This window comes from Nematolebias whitei, chromosome 11 (genome assembly GCF_014905685.2).
Source record: "Nematolebias whitei isolate Nwh7 chromosome 11, NemWhi1, whole genome shotgun sequence".
Taxonomy (NCBI): Eukaryota; Metazoa; Chordata; class Actinopteri; order Cyprinodontiformes; family Rivulidae; genus Nematolebias; species Nematolebias whitei.
In genome coordinates, this window is record NC_056508.1 from 38,899,468 (window position 1) to 38,918,133 (window position 18,666).

General features: G+C 36.6%; 1 protein-coding gene across 1 annotated transcript in view; it reads left to right on the forward strand.

Moving 5' to 3' along the window:
• nphp4 (nephronophthisis 4) overlaps nt 1–18,666 on the forward strand; it is a 188,119-nt gene that overhangs the window by 79,452 nt on the left and 90,001 nt on the right. Inside the window, exon 9 of the mRNA XM_037684334.1 lies at nt 18,324–18,539. Within this exon, the coding sequence (XP_037540262.1) occupies nt 18,324–18,539 (216 nt within the window). The remainder of the gene's footprint in view (nt 1–18,323; nt 18,540–18,666) is intronic.

Sequence of the window (18,666 nt, forward strand, 5' to 3'; positions counted from 1 at the left end):
CATCCATCCATCCATCCATCCATCCATCCATCCATCCATCAATATTATATTATAAATATGTTGCACATTTGTACTCATACGTTATCTTAGCATTGCAAGTGAGGGTGACAAAAACAAACTTCACAAATATAAATGATCATTTTGGATTGTCAAACTTTTTTTTTTCATAAAAAAAAAATCAAATATTTAGTTTAAAAAAATCATACAAATCTGATAGTTCTAAAATTTGCAAAGATCAAGGCTGCTTTTATTTTTATTTTCTTATGTCTATATCTGCTACTCACTTACTGATTTGGTGCATCTTAAAATTTAATTGTTCTTGAAAACATTTTGAAAAAGCCCTACTCATACCCCATTTGATCGGTTTGTGTAGACCTTAAAATGCCCTGAAAGCAGTTGCAGCAATCAATGAAAGATGGTAAAATAATATTATATATATTTTCAGACACTACTATATTGTTTAATACATATGACAATCTTTTATATATATATATATATGTGAAATTAAATTACATGATTAAATGAAGATCATATTATAAGGTAAATAATGTGTTACAATGATCTTTAAATTCATAAAGTCACAGAGCAGTGGAAAACCTGATGAGCTCTGCCATTTTGTGTGTGTGTGTGTGTTTATCCTTGAGTTACACATTTAATAAGCTCACACAGAGACTACTAAACATGTGTCCTTACATTTTCGAGGCTGCTCCAGGCTGCTCTGGCTTTCATTGTTAACATTAACACTAGATGGTGCTGCATAGTGCAACATTGGGGAGAAGCCTCTAATGTGGGATGGTGCTTGTATGGTTGGAAAATGGAGACTGCCTTTTTTATTTGTTATTTCCTCAGATTTAATAGACTTATATCTTTTGATGTATACTGAGGGGGCTAAGGTGGGTGAAAGGGGAGTATAAGTAGTTTGCTGTAATCCTTTTTCACTCTCAAAACATTACCACTGCAATACAGAGACAATCACCCGGTGCTCTGAGACTGCCTACATGCCTCCTCCTTGCCATGTTGAAAGTTGGTCCGCTTCTTACTGTAAGTCGAAGAACAAGGATGACCTCCTTTTTGCAAAATTACATTGCAGTCATTGCCTTTAGTTCTGAAGAAACTCACACAGCGTCGTCATTTGTCTGCTTTGGTATATTTGAATTTAGTTTTGCAATTTGCTTGTTCTTTCTGTCTTGTCTCACTGTGTAACACACTTCCTCCTTGAACCTCTGAATATAATTTTCTCATGTTCATAGCAGCATTTAGAAGGATGGAGATAACAGTTCAAATGAAGCAGGCTGAGGATAAAAGAGAAACTGTGAATATAGCCGACAGGCTGTTCTCAGAGTGTCTGAGGTTAATGAACTTCAAATAATCAACTTATTTTACAGGCAAATTAAACATGTCCACTTCTTGCCTTCCACTGTGTCCTCGTTCTCTGAGTGATTTACTCATTTAGTCTGTATTTATCTTTCTCTTATCAAGATCCTATTGTATCACTGGGCATAGCTCTCACTGCTTATGACTTAATGAAATGTGCACAACAGGACCTCTGCATGTCCATGTCCAGCACATTGTTTCACAGCACTTTGCTGACTGCTTGTTAAGAAACAGAAAAACTGTGGAAGGAAAAGAGAAACAAGTTGAAAATTTACAGTATTTGAAAGTTCCAGTTACCATATTTTTTGTGTATAATGCAAAACATGTAACCCCAAAAATCATCCATAAATTTGCGGGGGTTGTTTTATACATGAGAGTAACAAAACACGTACAGGAGAATGGTGACATTCACACAGCTATGCTAAACTAAGCTAAGCTAAGCTAGGCAAAGCTAAGCACCACCTGGCGACTTCACCACCCTAGCAGTGCATTTCCGCCCAACGCCCTTTGGCTGACTGTCTGCAAAGTTGTCTGCTAGAACACGTCTTCTCATTCCAAACACTGGTTAATGTGTTGTTAAAATAAAATAAAACAACTGACACCACAACTGTCATATGATCATTTTATAGATATGTATACAGACCACAAAAGCTGAACAAGCCTGAAGTCTGTATGAAATTAGTGGTAGCATTATATGTGATGGTTAGATTTTTTCATGTTTTTTAAGATCAAAAATAGCCTTGCTCAAGGGCCTAGAGTGGGGCAAATAAGGGTGGAGGCAGATGTGGTTGCCTCACCTTCCCCACCCACATTTTGATGTTACAGTCAGCAGGGGGATTTGAACCAGTGACCTTCCAATCATGAGTTCGCTTCTCTAACCTCAGCGCCACCCCTAATGTTTGTTGCGCTAATTTATTAATTTATATTTTAAGCATGGGCGTGAATAAATATAACTAAATATTGACTAATTATACATAAATATATCATATTATAGTAATAAATAGTACTGCAGTGTGACTTTACAGTTGTGGGTGCTACTTGAGTTGTTACAATGTGGAAAATGTATTGTCATACATATTGTCATCACTTGTTTGTTCCGATTTATTTAATCATGTTAATATTTTTAGTTTTCTTCATCTATATACCAGTTTTAAGATCTGAAGAGAAACATACTGAATAATTAAATACTCAGTGCTTTTAGAGTCTTAACGTTTTGTAACTATTGAGTATTTGCACCTGAGGGGCAGCAATTTAGGCCTAAACAACCGCAGTCAAAAACCAAATAAAACTTGTTTCGGAGGTTACTAAAACACATAACTTATTACTCTATCTTTAAACAACATACCATAAAAATATTAAAAAGTAAATGTTAATCAATCCTTTTGGGAGTGATTTTTAGCAAATCGATGTAGGAAAGAAAGAAAACCCTGAATTGTTGCTCGCTTTTCCAGACTGATACAAAGCAACCACATAAAGTCACTTCAGCTGCTTAACAGGGAGGAAATATGACACTTAAAGTTTGTGCATTATGTCAAGATCATTACCGGTACAACAAAATATCTTCATCTAAGCATTTGTTGTTGTATTCTTTATTATTCTATGCTTTTGTAAAAATCTTAACCGTTTTGAGGTTTATTAGCTCTTTATTGTACCTTCCCATACTTAAACTTTGAAAGAAAGTTATTCATCTTAGTACAGCATGCATTTAGTTTTCTTCTTAAAAGTGGACGCAGCATAACTTGCTGTGAGAGTACTTGGGTTACTGACGGGGTGATATTAGGCAAAGACAGCTTTCCTAATTGTGTTCTGTCAGCACCAATTTCTCCCGACTGTAACTTCATTTGAGACATCTCCTCCACTGCTGTTTGCTGCCTCTCTTCAACCACCGTTCATCCACTGAGCCCAGTAATGTACTGACATGCTGTATGACTTAATACAGGACGATGAGGCTTGTTGTTGCCTGCCTTCTTTTGCTGACAAGCGCTAGCTCATCACTAATGGGTGGGCTGGTCCAGAGAAATTGGGGATGAAGGCGCTGCTGGCTTGAATGACTTTGTCTTTTTTTCTGGTGAGCGATTTGTTGAAGAGACAGCAGCAGTCATCCCAAACACTGACGGGGGAAATGAGTAACTGCTTCTGGGTCACAACCTTACAATGAAGGACACAAAGCAGTAGTTGTTCAAACAAGCCATATATTGATAGGAGATAGTTGAGTTCATCCTTTTACCAACTACTACCATTAGTCCAGAGACACTGTTAGCTGTGAGTCACCTCCCCAAAACAGTAATTGGTGACTCTCCTAAGCTATTACACGATAGCACATGTGTATTGCTGAAAAAAGGTGCTGGCAGTAGTAATATGTGTCATGTACTGAAATAGGTTCTCCTTTTTATAAAAGCCTAGCACACAGCCAGCAAAGAAAATGTTACCTGCCTCATTTCTTCGTGTTGTGTAACCTTTAACCCTAACTCAGTTTGGTGAGTGGCACAGTTGATTACCGAGCGTCTGAGGAAGTGTTACCATTAATGCTTGACCTTTAAACAAACTCACTCTTTTGCACTTTACTGAACTCTCGTCTGGAAATATGCAGACGCAGGACTGAAGCTGACAACACGCTTGGTTCTCTGTTCTGTACAAAGCATTTTATGTTTTGTTTCAAAGGAAACACCAGTGCTATAAAAACACAATAAATTAACTGAACTTTTCTCAGTCATTGTAAGAACCATCAGTGACTAATTAATTTTAGGTTAAAATTTAGTGTTTAGGAAAGGATTTATTTTCTTCATAAACAAAATGTCAGGAAAAACAAACAAACAAGAAATGATACACTTAAATTTTAGTTTGGTATATTGTTTTAAACTTTTACAAACTTGCTACACAGTATAATTAAGATTGCTTTTAATGACTATACTTTTTTTTATGCATACATATTTGGAAACTGTGGTTGCATACTTTGCAAGAAGAAGAAAAAGGAAACAAAGTGTGCAAAGATTCACTTTTGACTAATGCAGTATTTAAATTTGATGAAAGAAAGAGATACAAATGCAATGGAGTTGCATTATAGGAAAGTATGTTGCCTGACATGTAGACACTGGGGTCATGAATGTGGCAGTAAACTACTTTATCCCTTCTCCATTATCTTTTACCTGTTCCTTCCTTTTCGGGTCACAGGTCACTGGTGTCCATATCCAGCTGCAAGAGGCGGAGTACACCTGGACAGGTCTCCAGTCCATCACAGGGACAAATCAGACAAACGACAACTCTCTCACTCTTACTTATGGACAATTTTGAGTTACCAATCAGCCTAACATGCATGTTTTTCATCTGCACTTGTCCTAGCCTCGTCTGCTAAAGGTTTCTTCCTCATGAGGGAGTTTTTCCTTTCCACTGTTGCCTTCATGCTTGCTCAAGATGAGAGTTCTGCGATGGAGTTAAATTCAAAACAGTCCGCTCCTCAGTTAAATAGTGTTAACTTATTTTTATATGCAGTATATACATGTTTCTGTTCAGTGCCCTGAGATGACTTCTGTTGTGACTTGGTGCTATATAAACAAACTGAACTGAAACCAGAGTACCTGGATAAAACCCACACATGCATGGAGAGAACATGCAAACTCCTCCCAGAATGGCTCCTTGGCTGGGATTTGATCTGGCGTCCTTCTCGCTGAGAGGCGGCAGCTCTACCAACTGTGCCACCATGCCACCCCAGTAAACTATTTCACCGCAGGAAAGTATTATAGCCAGTTGTAACTTAAGCACAATAAATACTACACCCCAAAAATAAATTTATAGTGTTCACTGTCCTGCATTAATAACGCAGGACAGTTTTTTTTTTAAACACATTTTTTTAATGTATTCACAACCATAAATTGTGTCTTTGTTGGAAAACATGCTATTATTGTGTGATTTAATGTGTCTGTTCTTATAATGGGCGGCTGTGGCTGAGTGGTTAGAACGGTCGTCCTTCAATGCAAGAGTTGGGGGTTCGATTCCACCAGCAGTCACTTACTGAAGTGTCCCTGGGCAAGACACTGTACCCCTTATTGCCTCTGATGTGTGTCCCATTGGTGTACGAATGTGATAAAGCACTGACTAGTCTTTGTATAGGTATAATAGAGTGCTGAATGAATGGGTAAATGATGGCGCAGATTGTGTTGTAAAGCACTTTGAGTATGTTGATAAGATAGAAAGGTGCTATATAAGTACCGTCCATTTACCATGTAACATCTTACTGCTCTACTTGGTGCATTTTCAGATTGTGCCTCAGATCTGCAGAGTCTTGTTCAAAACAGATTGATAGTGATTGTAATAAATATTTTTTAGGTAAACAACAAGTTAAAATGTGTGTGTATGTGGTATTGTGCTCATCAGTCGATGTGTGGAGTTTGGGTCAGTTTACTGTTTGAGTCAAATTGAGGACTGTAGTGCTCACATAACCTCTTGTGTGTTTAACTGGGAAAACAAGTGTTCAAAGTGTTGACATTACAAAAAAAAAAAACAGTCCTTCCAGTACTTACTGGTTGCTGTCAAGTTTGTTGCAACTGTTGCTGTTAGATTTGATCACCATCTGACATTATCTATAAACGGAGTAGCTTCGGGAGTTGAGTTCTTTTAATGTTCCTACTTTATAATCTAAAAAAGAAAAAAAAATGAAGCAATCTTTGTTAGTGATTACAAAAAAACACAATGAAAAATATGCTGCTTTTGAAGTGGAATATTTTGTCTTCACTTGTAAAACCATACAATAATTTCATCTACTTTGTTACAAATGTTTGATTATTGCTGCAGAAAAGAAACTTAGGATGGCAATATTGGTAAATATTTTTCTCACAACTTTTGCTGTGTGTGTTTTTCCTCTTCTACGTGCAGTATTGCTTTCACCACTGCCCGAAGCACACTGTTTTGAAAATCCAAAGCTTTGACAGGCCTGCTGCGTTGCTGGATGTGCAGTTCCGCCCTGTCGACCGATACAGCAGTTGAAGTAGCTCTGTTTAATGTGCTAATTAGAAACTTCAAAACAAGAAAAATCTGACAAAAACTACACCACATTTGAAAAAAAAAAAAGACAAGAATACCCAGCTGCATCTCCAGTATTATACTGAAACTTAGAGAAACTTTGTATATATAGTCAGGAAAAGGCTTCTACTTGTACAAAAATAAATCCCTTTTTTTAAATCAATTTTTATTTCTCATCCTCTGTTGTCAGAGCCATGGAATGGAAGACAAACAGAATGTGGAGCAGAAAGCAGAATTGTGGCGAGCAGCAGGGTTTATTAAAGGTGTTGGAGTGCAGCTTCTCCTTTGTGCCACAGAGTCTCTTGTTTGGGTTTTAATTGGCTCACCAGCAGTACATGCTCTATAGATTGTTGTGTGTTTTTCCTGTGACTTCTCTTGGTGAGTGCCGTTTTTCTGTCTTTCTTGGATAATTATTGGAGGAGCTAGCACACTTTAGAAATCCATCCATCTATCTGTTATCTTTACCCGCTTCTTCCAAATGGTTGCTAAAAATGATAGTACTAAAGCCTTCCCCCAATCACATGCTAATTAAAATACCTTTACTACATTATGAACTTTTTCAGCTCCTCCCTTTTGCACTGCTGTGGTGCTACCTTTATCAAATTGCTGCTGGTGTGGATCGTGCCAGTTAAATATTTGTTTAGTTCTGAAACGAAATGTCATACAAATGTTAATTAAATGTTAATCAAATATCTTATGTAAAGTAATGTCATCTGGAATTTGAAGTGATACGTAGTGGTTGATTGGTGGCCTTTTCTAGAGTTCATTCCTTCATAAAAACTCCTTTACTCTTTTATTTCAACAAGAAAAAAAAAACGTTGAAGACGAGGCAAGGGAAGCTACATGCCGCAGACACAGTATTCCTCCTGCCTAATTAAAATGAATGTCAGTTCTCCCCCCACAGAGAAGTGCATCAATCTCCCCCTGCGATCAGCCCAGGGTGAGTCTTACTCTGTCAGTGCCTGCCAGCAGTGCCATCCTTCTCCAGATGGATGCTGCGCCCTGGCAACCAGAGAAGCATTGGTGATGATATTTGAACATCTAATCGTTGTCTTGTGATTTCCAACTCAAACTCATGCCTCATCCTCTCTATGTGGAGGAACTAAGGCCAGGATTGGAATGATTTTAATTAAAAACAGTCGAGAGATACCAAGTAGCCAGTGTCATTTTAGAGCTAATTTGAACCCTTAACAAATGTCTGTTCTTAGCTGTGCTGTTTCTGATGGCATCGCACAACAAGACCAGAGTAGATAAATTGTTGCTGTTATTAAAAATGAGACAAATGTGTTACCTTTGGATTCATTTAAGGGGGGAAAGCACATGTTTGCAAGTTTTTATGTGAAGAGTATTTGCGTGCATTAACACATGCACGTGTGCCTACGGGTAAATGTCATAACTTCCTGCAAGTGATTTGGTAGTTAAAAGTTGACATATCATTAACAAAAGTTGATTTTTATTTCTTCAGAGGGGTTTGTAAGATCTACTGCTTTGATGGAGGATTAATATTCACTGAGCACTTCATGCTACTGCTTTTATTTAAACACGTTCACATAAATTTAGCCGTGGATGCCACTCATTAGTCGTCTATCATGCTATAAATTCAGAGGAAGGAAAATTATGATATACAAATGGATGTTGTTTATGTTTTTGAAATGCTGTTTTGCCATCCGGGCAGCATGGCGGTGCAGTTTGTAGAGCTCTTGTCTCTCAGAGAGAAGGTTGCCGGTTCAAATCCCGGCCCGGGACCTTTCTGGGTGGAGTTTGCATTTTCTGTCTGTGCATGCGTGGGTTTTCTCCGGGTATTCTGGTTTCCTCCCACAGACCAAAAACATGCATGTTGGGCTGATTGGTAACTCTAAATTGTGAGTGAGAGAGTGAACAGTTGTTTGTCTCATTTGTCTCTATGTGTCCCTGTCCCTGTGATGGACTGGAGACCTGTCCAGGGTGTCCCCCGCCTCTCGCTCAGTGACTACTGGACATGGGCACCAGTTACCCCCACAACCCGAAAAAGAAGGAAGCAGGCAAAAATAATGGATGGATGGATGGATAGATGGATGTTTTACCATCCATCCATCCATCCATCCATCCATCCATCCGTCCATCCAAAAACCCTACCTACCTACCTACTGACCAACTTCCTTCCTGACTGAAGTTTGGCATTGGGTTCATCTCTGTCTGTTAGCAAAAATATTTCTTGAACCTCTAGATGAATGCAACTTTCAGAAAATAATCATTGACTATACATCTACAGCTGCCTGAGTTACCTTTTAGAGCCAGTCCAATTCAAGATGGGTGCCACAACTAGCTGTCCCTAGAAAACAAACAATTACTAAATATCAGTCAATTTTAAAGATATAATTGGAAAATTTGGTGTGAACGTAGCTGAGAGTCAATAACCATGCATAGTTCAAGATATACATATTGTGTGAGAATTTTGCCTACAATTTAAACATTTTATGTTGGAGCTAACTTTATTTCTTTGATAGCAGAATATATCATGAACAACTAAATGGATATTAATAGAACTTTGAGAAAGTAATCATTGGATTCATATTCATAACTGACTAACTTTTAGTCATTCCACTCCATGATGGCTGCCGAAATGATCAACGCTACCCAATACCCAATCGGCTGTAACCTAGTCATTTTCTTTTTATTTATTTGTTTATTTATTTCAGATATTGAGCTAAGATTTGATGTGATAGAAGCTAAGCGTCTTCCACAACATGGACTGGGAGGATGACATCTTGCAATATTGCATGAGATTGTAAATAAAGTTGTTTACAAGGTTTTACCAGAACAATTACAAGTCATTATCCAACATTTCTTAACCTGCGATGATCTTAGTCTCAAACTCTGGCATTACTTCAAGTAATATTAGGCTTTAATTTCAAGATGTCTGTACTAGTACATTTAGACATTAGAAATGTCAGCAAAATGTCCTTAGAAGTAAACTTGACTTTGAATAAAGCCACCTTTGAAATGTAGTATCAATAGCTCAGAGAATGCCACATCTTTATAGTCTTGATTTCATCTGAACATAGTGTGCCGGGTTATTTTAGAATACTTTCATGGATGGTTAAAACAAGGGCGCTTTAGCGCTCTTAAATTTAATGATACTGAAGCATGTTCACTCACTTCTTTAGGGCATGTCATCCTGGAGAATTAGTAGTACCTCTGGGCTGGTGCCTGTCACAGGGTCTTAGCTGAAATAATGACTGCTACAGCTCAACAGACTGCAGTAATAGTAATAACCGTCAGACTTTGTCTCCCATCAATGCTCACATCCCTCTAATTTAGGAATACTTTCAGATGAAAGCCCCAAGTCACCAAATTTCTTTCTAGTTTTTTTGAGTTTTTCCATAGATTCGTTACTTCCAAGTGCTTTATCTCAGCTTACCACAAACTTTCCTGTTTCATGTTGGAACATAATAGTAAAAACTAAAAAGGCATAGTTTTAGAGCTGTTTCTGTGATTAATGATATTTTGGTGGTGGTGTATCAGATCTGTAGTGTCTCTGCTTGCAGCTCTTTTTGTCTGCTGTGTTTCCACTTTTATGTGATGTAAAAAACTTGTCCTCTGTCTCAGCTTGATAATATTTTTTCTCCTCCTCCTTGATGCCCTCCAGAAGTTTGATGATTACCTTTCTTGCTTCAGGTTTCTCCCCTGTAGTTTATTTGAGACATATAACTTTCATTATTAGTCTGGAAACAATGCACTGAATGCAGCATTACATTTTACTCCTATGAACAAGGTTGATAGATACCTCTCCCTCAGAAAACATTTTGCCAGTTGGAGCAATTATGTGTGGTGTGACATTGCTTGTTATTGTTTTCAGTAGAACTTTATCAAAAAAGTTTCTTTCCTCTTTGTTTTTGCCCTAGGCTTATATTTCTATATTTTTTTTCCCTTCTACCAAGTGCAGTATTAAAACAATTGCTTGCTTGAGAGTAAGTTAATGACTTATTTTAGATATAGCATTTAACACTCAAATCAGGAATGTAATCACACTTTGGGGAAATTGGCTATTGATCATTCTGTCTTCTCAGACATAATAAACAGTGTCAGAACAAACAGCTTTAAAGGCAACTTTTAATTTAAATGGCACATTATTTGAGTAATTTCAATGTTTCCTGCCCAAAACAGTGAAAGTACAAAACATTATTCTTTATTTCCACTAAAATAAAACCTAATTGATTTAATGCTTCTTTGCTGCCACCAGGCTGCATTTGCAGCAGGCTTTGCAATTGATTAGGACTCACTGAGTTGCTTTGGTGCTCAGAATAGGTCGATTTGCTTGACCCTTTTGGCTTCTTCATTCTCAATAGAGATCTTCACCCCATGCATAAATCAGCTAACTACCCCCTACTGTGCTGTGCTCTCATGACTAAACACTTTCATGTAGCTGTAACATTCATTTTTGCTGTATTAAAATCAAGAAAATCACTAATATTGTTGTTTTGTTTGCACTTTTGACTAGATTTTTTTTTTCAGTTAATGGACTAGGTTCTTAATGTGAATTTTTTGTCTATAGATTTAAATGGATTTTTTTTTTTTGTTGTTCTTTTTATTCTAAAGAGTCTCTTTAAGATTCCCTCAGTTGTGTTGTTTTCCATCCCAAGCTGTCAATGCTTCACGCTGTTCATATAGATCACACAGCCCAAAATTACTTTGAAACCACAGCACTGAAACCATGGCATGTTGTGCTGCTACTTGTTTTGACTCTCACTTGAAATTATTCATTGCGGTGTGGCATTTTAGAAAAATAAAAATAAAAATGAAAAGATCTTCCGCTTTGACTGTTCAAAAGAATTACCTGCCATTTATTTTGTGTTTTGAGTTCTGGACATAAATGTTTCATTCTGATAAGGGGTTATTTTAAGTCACTGCTTTTTCTTGTCTTCCCTTGCACCTATTTTGTACAATTTTGAACAGAAGTTTTTCTAAGTTTCTTAGTACTTGAATACTGAAAGTGTGTCATATAAACGGATTGTCGGACACATAAAAAGGCTGTAAGCATCCCAGCAGAAAATATAACCCCTTAATTGGTCTTTTGTCTCTCTCATTCATTCCCAACTTAGCCGGCATCTCTCCTTCTGCAATATATTCAATGAATAATACAAGAAGTGAGTACTGGGTCATGTGCTAGACACTCATTTTGCTTTTTCCATCATGTTCTGCAGGAACGCAGACATGTTAGAGATAGAGTGTGGGGAGAAAAAGGAACACATTTGATAAATTATCACAATTTTTCACAGGCGACTTTTCTTGCAATGAAAAAACGTTTTTTTTAGACATAATTTTTCTTTGTACAACATTCTAACTTAGAAAACAGACTGCTCTGGTTTAATGTTTCATATAAAGCATCATATTAATTCCACCTCATGAGATGGAAACACAGGCAGTGCTTCAAGAGGGAACACACTGCTTCATGTTTTAATGGCTGTCATATTTTTTTCTGAGCTTACAGTTTAAAGGAATAGGTTTTAAAGTGTGTGCCACTTGAGGCTAACATTATAGTTTGAAACCAGTTTCCCTCTGTGATGGGAGATTGGGTATTGGTCAGCATATATGGTCATTGGAGACTTGTGATACTTTATAGACCTAGTCTTAGGTGTGCATAATGTAATAAATACAAGTAGTAAGTTGATATCCCTCGTGTCTGAGGGATTGGATAATGGATTTGTAGTTTTTGATAATAATGTTTTTCTGGACTGAAATTAAACAAGAAATGCAAGTAAACCCTAATGTTTTTAGTTTAGGACAGGGCTGTCAAACTCACTTCCAAAAGGGGTCCAGAATTAAAACCTTTTTCAAACTAAGGGCCAATTTCAGAAACTACATTAACTCAAATCAGATACCCAACATATTTTCTTGGTCACAGGTTCCTCAACAAGAGTTTGATTGGTCTCATTTGATGTTCTCAGTTGTGCTTTCGACATCATTATAAAAGATTACTGAAACAATTCAAGTGATAGAAGTATTTTACGTTTCACATATCATCTTGGTGGCCAGATAAGATGTCAAGGAGGGCCACATTTGGCCCCCGGGCCTTGAGTTTGACACATATGGTTTAGGATATTCAAGTGAGTAGGAGTTACACTAGTCCAAGTTAGTGCTGAGTGTCAACTTCTGGTGAGTGGAGGGAGCAATTTATCCATACCAGGTGCAATGGTGGAACCGGGGGGTAGCCAATGGTGACTTTTGTCAATTCAGTTCAGTTTATTTATATAGCACCAAGTCACAACAGAAGTCATCTCAGGGCACTGAACAGAAACATTCGTATATATAAAAAAGTAAGTTAATAACGTTAATTATCTGACGAAAAAAAAAAGTGGATCAGTCTGCTTTGAGTTAAACTCCATCGCAGACTATCATCTTGATCAAGCATGAAGGCAATGGTGGAAAGGAAAAACTCCCTCATAAGGAAGAAACCTCCTGCAGAACCAGGCTCAGGACAAGCGGCCATCTGCTTCTACTGGCCGGGTTTGAGAGGACTGGAAGGAGGAACAGATACACAATGGCAGGTCGAGAATCACATGTTAAGAAAGAAATAATTTCAAATGAAAACTTTTCATTTGTAACAGTTCATTTTAAGAAATGAGGTCAATTTGTCCTCCAATAGTTTAAGTCTATGGCAGCATAACAAGCCAACCCTAACTATAGGATTTATCAAAAAGGAAAGTCTTAAGCCCAGTCTTAAAACTGGACAGTGTGTCAGCCTCACAGACAGAAACTGGAAGTTGGATCCACAAAAGAGGAGCCTGATAACTGAAAGATCTTCCATTCTGCTCTTGGAAACTCTAGGAACCGCACATAAGCCTGCAGTCTGAGAGCTAAGTGCTCTGTTAGGAAAATATGGAACAATAAGATTTGTAATAAGATGGATGTAGGTTGTTGAGAGCTTTGTAGGTTAGAAGTAAGATTTTGAATTATATTCTGAATTTGACAGGGAGCCAGTGGAGAGACGCTAAAACTGGAGAGATATGATCTCTCCTACTAACTCCAGTTAAGACTCTGGAAGCAGCATTTTGGATTAATGAAATAATTTAAAAAATATATATTTGGACATTCAGATAACAAACCATTGCAATAGTCCAGTCTAGATGTGACAAATGTATGAATCCGTTTCTCTGCATAATTTTTTGATAACATGTTTCTAATTCGATTAATCTTCGGCCACCCCAATCATTTGAGGAAACTCATTTTTTAGGCAAAATATCAACTATAAAGAATAGTTTCCTCAAATGATAGGTGTGGTCGGTCATATGTATGTGTGTGTGTGTGTGTGTGTGGGGGGGGGGTTGACGCGGCAACCCAATTTTTAATAGTAACTTATCTTATGCCCAGATGTAGACGCACACAAAAATGGATTTCTGTACATCACTTTTTTTTAAGTTATCACGCTCCCAGCACGGACAGTTGGACAGACAGAGTATGGGGGACAGAAAGGACTTGACCCTCTCAGTTTTCTGTCAAATATAGTCAATGACCACATGGCTAACAAATCTTCATGTAACCGAACCACAAATCAAAATACAAAATTCCACAGTTAATGCTGCCATTGCGACTGATAAGTTTAAATAAAACAAAGGACATGGCATCCATGAAAATACAAAACAGAGTAGAGTTGTAACCGTGTTTGTTTATATAATAAAAAGGGAATATTCAGATGTATTTAACCTTTATACCTTGAGCACTCTTAGTCCCTCCTGGAATGCACTATTTCTCGTCCTGTTTTAAATGTCAGCTCCATTAACCTATCTGAACACTTGACTTTATTTTTTTTTAATTGGTCAGCAAGATTACTTTGCATAATGCAAAATAAACTGACATTTTCAATTTGCCCTCACCAGAGACTGCGCTTGTAAATGTTTGCCTCAAAGAACAAAATGTTTTGTGCTTTTGTTTAGTTTGGAAAGACCTCTTACAGCTGGAATAACAATAATTTTATTTTGTCATGATCGAAGTTGAAGTTATTCTGTTCACAACTATAAAAGGTCTTTGATTGACGGTAGTGAAAGATGGATTTGGCATCACGAGACATCATTCTGTTTAATAATGTTGAGACTGCTTAATACATCACACCCAAACTATTCTTAATGCCAGCGAGTGAGAAAAGAAACAAGTTTTGTAATAGGTGTGCACGAGTCATCATCATTCAATCACCAGTCCAATCACTGATAACAATAGTGTGTGTATGGGGCATCTTTGTGCATTATTAAAATAGTTTAAAGTGTCTGAGTATACTGAGAGAACAGGTGAACTGTAGGAAGACACTGTTAAGACTTTTGTTTGCAAACCCCGACGTTTTCCTGTTTTTGGCACTATGATTCATTCCTCGAGTATCACTGATAACTGGATGAGTACCCAACCACCTTGGGGTCAGGAACAAGTATGACCATACTACCCTACACAAAGAAATCCACACTGCTGAAGCACAATGACGCTGATGTTAAAAGGTTAAAAATCCAGGCATATTCATCCCGACAACCCATCAGTTGTAAAACCAAAGGTTTGCTCCATAGTGAACACAAAGAACAGTGTATATGGAGAACTTCCTGTTGGAGGTCGTGTATGTGTGTCAGCTTTAACGATCGTAATCTAAGTTTGACAAAAGGTTAGTAGTACCAGGACTTTGGTTTTCTACTCAGAGTCAGCATTCTTCTCTAGGTTTTATTAAATACCTACAGCCTTGTAATAAAAATGCAGTCATTATTCTGATTTAAAAAAAAGATACATTAAAATGGTAAATGACAATCTTCTCCCTTTACTAAAGTTATACACTTTTTTTTTTTTTTTACTTAAAATCTGTACCTACAATAGTAATTAATGTATTTTTCCCTTGTGCTACCGGTATATGAAAAGGTTGACCTGAAGAAATTGGCAACTAATTAAATTGACTAAGTTTAGAAACACTAAAAACCCAATTTCATTCATGTTGTAATTGGAAAACTTTGAAGTATACACTGATATGATTAACTAATCCAAGGATTTTTATTAACAACTAATCATAGATTCTGATTTTTTTTTCTGTAACATTTGACCACAAACCATAAAAAATACATTTGTTCAGACATAATATGTCTGAATATGTTTCTGTTCGTTGTCCTGAGATGACTTCTGTTGTGACTTGGTGCTATATAAATAAACTGAATTAAATTTAATTGGATAAAACAGCTGTTTACAGTCTCTTTTGTTGTTGTTGAAACTATATTTATTTATTTTAGGAAAAAAGAGAGACCTAAGCCTAACTAAACATTAACTTTAAATGGAAATCAGTGACAATAAGCTGAACAGTTTTAATTAAATTATCTAAAATGTTCCCTATAATGAAACCAGAAGGCAGTCTAACTTCTGTGCCATCACAGTCACAACAGAATATTTAATCTCTGCCAGTGTTAACTTTTCATCCAAACCTACACTAGTTCCTCAAACTTTGCAAATTGATTTTAAAGTATCACTCGATGCATGGCCAGTTTTTTCAATGACTTCACCCGTGTAGATAGTGCTGTATTAAATCATTTATATATTTGTTGTGCACAACTCACCTTGTAACAAAAACACTTTGTGGCCTTGCAAGCCCAATGAAAAATACAATTATTGCATTTATTCATACAAATTATGTATATATATATGGCTGTTGTAAAACAAATAAATACATAAATTATAAAGACTAGTTTGACAATTTGCTTGGTTTTGTTGTTGTTGTTGTTTTTGTTTTTTGACAATGTAAACAATTTGTAGTAATAACCAGGCAGAATAAAATTGTTTTGCTCCGTTTGAGTGACTAAGTCTGTGCTTGTGTGTTCTCTTTATAGATTTACATATTGCTTGAAAAAAGAGACCATATAGCACCAACATAACTGGTTTGTTCCTCTTTGGAGTAAGCTGTTGGGAGAAGAATCAGTTTTGTGTTGTGTGTTTCCTTGACTGATGAAGCCTTCTGGATGGAAGGTGAAATGTTTCAGCACAAAAAAAGACACCGTCCAGATGACATATCCTGATGCATGCTCAATAATCCAGGTAGAAAAATCTAAAAAAAAGTTAAATCTGGTCCTCTGGACATTCAAAAAACAAAACAAAGCAAAACAAAACAAAAAAATGTAGAAACGTTTCGTCTATCATCCGAAAGACTTCCTCAGTCCAGATGACCTGACTGAAAATTGTTGGATAGTATACCTGGATTATTGAGCATGGACTTTGTTGATATTGCTTGAAAGCTCAGCACATTTTGTTTTGTACAGGTGAGTTTCTCAGCTTATTTTTTTTCCTTTCTGTTTTTTATGTATTAACATCTATTTAATAACATCTGGGCATCAGCTCTTGACTGCTAAAGTTATTTCCATGCAAACAAACGTTATCTACCAGTAAGCATCGATCACATGGCTTTTGAGTATATTACTCTTCATATTAAATCACAACAATGTTTTTAACAGATGCTGATAAGTCATGGTCTGATACTGATGTGATATTGAAATAAAAGGAAGAATATCATTCTTGTTTTCAAACATGTTCTGTATGGGATAAGTCTGATTTGGCTTTTATTATCAAAGAGATTAACTTTTCTTCCATTTTTAGTAAATCTTTTATTAAGAGTTTGCCTTCTTTTACCAATCTTGTCCTTCCTACAGTTACTGCATGCATTGTAACTCCACCTCCCCTGCTGTTCACTGCCAATACACAGCATATCACTGATACAACTATCTAACTCAGTACAGGATTTTAGAGTTGTGGAAAAATGGATTAAACAAATCAATAGAGAATAATTTGGTTTTTGCTTTCAATACTGAAAGTACAGAATGACACCTATGTTTTAGCTAAATCAGACCCAGAATTTTCAGAAATAATTTAAAAAAAGTTTGCAAGTTCTTTTCAGATAGTGTTTAAGTGGTTTTAGTGTCATATGGCACAATGCTTACCCAAATGCTTCAACTGTTACTTGCAGTTCTTGACTTTTTATCTTATTTAAACAAATACATTGATTTGTTTGCTTATAACATTAATATTAAAGTCAGTACTTATACAAATGAAGAGCTGCTAATTGAATCGTCTTTATTACATGTAGAAAATTGTGCTCAGAGGAATTGTAAACTGTCTGAAATCTATAATATGCTACATTTGTCTTGACACAGTGGAAACTTGTGCCGCGCATTCTATACTGTTCTTCTTGTGATTGATTATAACAGTCTTGGGCACACAAGCTTATTTGTTTCAGGAAAGCCTCTGGGAATTTTTGTGGAGGCATTAAAGCAAACTGTTTCAGCTTCTCTTGCATGTTTAAACAATTCTTATTGTAAAGGTGGTTCATGAATAATCAAAATTCTTCTAAAACTTGTGTCTGAAGACATTTAGCAACATGTACAAAATTAAATATAACACTGTCATTTAGGTTCATTGAACAAAAATTTAGACGTACTCTTTGCAATTTGCTTTCATGATCAGAGAAATAAAGGGATCAGAATAAGGTTTCTAGTGTTTCCTAAAATAAGTTAATCAGGTTGTCAAAAAAAAAAAAAAAAATCACAGTTTCACATCTCAGAACTCTGGATCAATTCACACTCATGGCTACTTAAACTTTACACTATGCTGCATTTTTATTTGCATATGTAAAATGATCCAGTTAGTGGTACTGATTATTTGTGTTAAATATTACGGTTGCATTTTGTTTTTGTTTTTTTAAAACACACACTAAGGTTATTATTTAAGAGACTGAGCTGAAAACAGCACCTCAGACTGAGGAAGTCTCTTGGATGAGAGACGAAACGTTTCTACATTTTTTGTTGATTTGCTTTGTTTTGTTTTTTTGAATGTCCAGAGGACCATATTTAACTTTTTTGGGTTAATTATTAAGGCTAAGGTTAAAATGAGGACTCCTCTAGTGTCTGGGTCTGATTTTTGTCTTTGTGTCTCCCCCCCACCTTCCTGCGCAGGTGTTTGCTGCCTCCACACATCGAGCTGCCTTCTTGCAGTGCCTTCGTTGGGGAATTTGGTGCCCCTTCCTGAAACCATCTATCTGGAAAGACAAAGAGATCCAGCTTGTTCTGCTTGGAGGTGCAAAGCCAAACCCTTATGGAGTGATGGTCTACAGCACAGAGACCTCCAAAACCCAGAGCCCCAAACCAGTCTCTGTTTCAAGCACATTGCAGGTAATGCAATGACTTTTTCTATCCTTTGAGGACTAAAATATAGAGAATGCACAAGAAGGGGTCTCAATAATGTGCTTTTTGCACCATTAAGCACTCATAAAAATGTGTTTGTAAACAAAACCTTTCC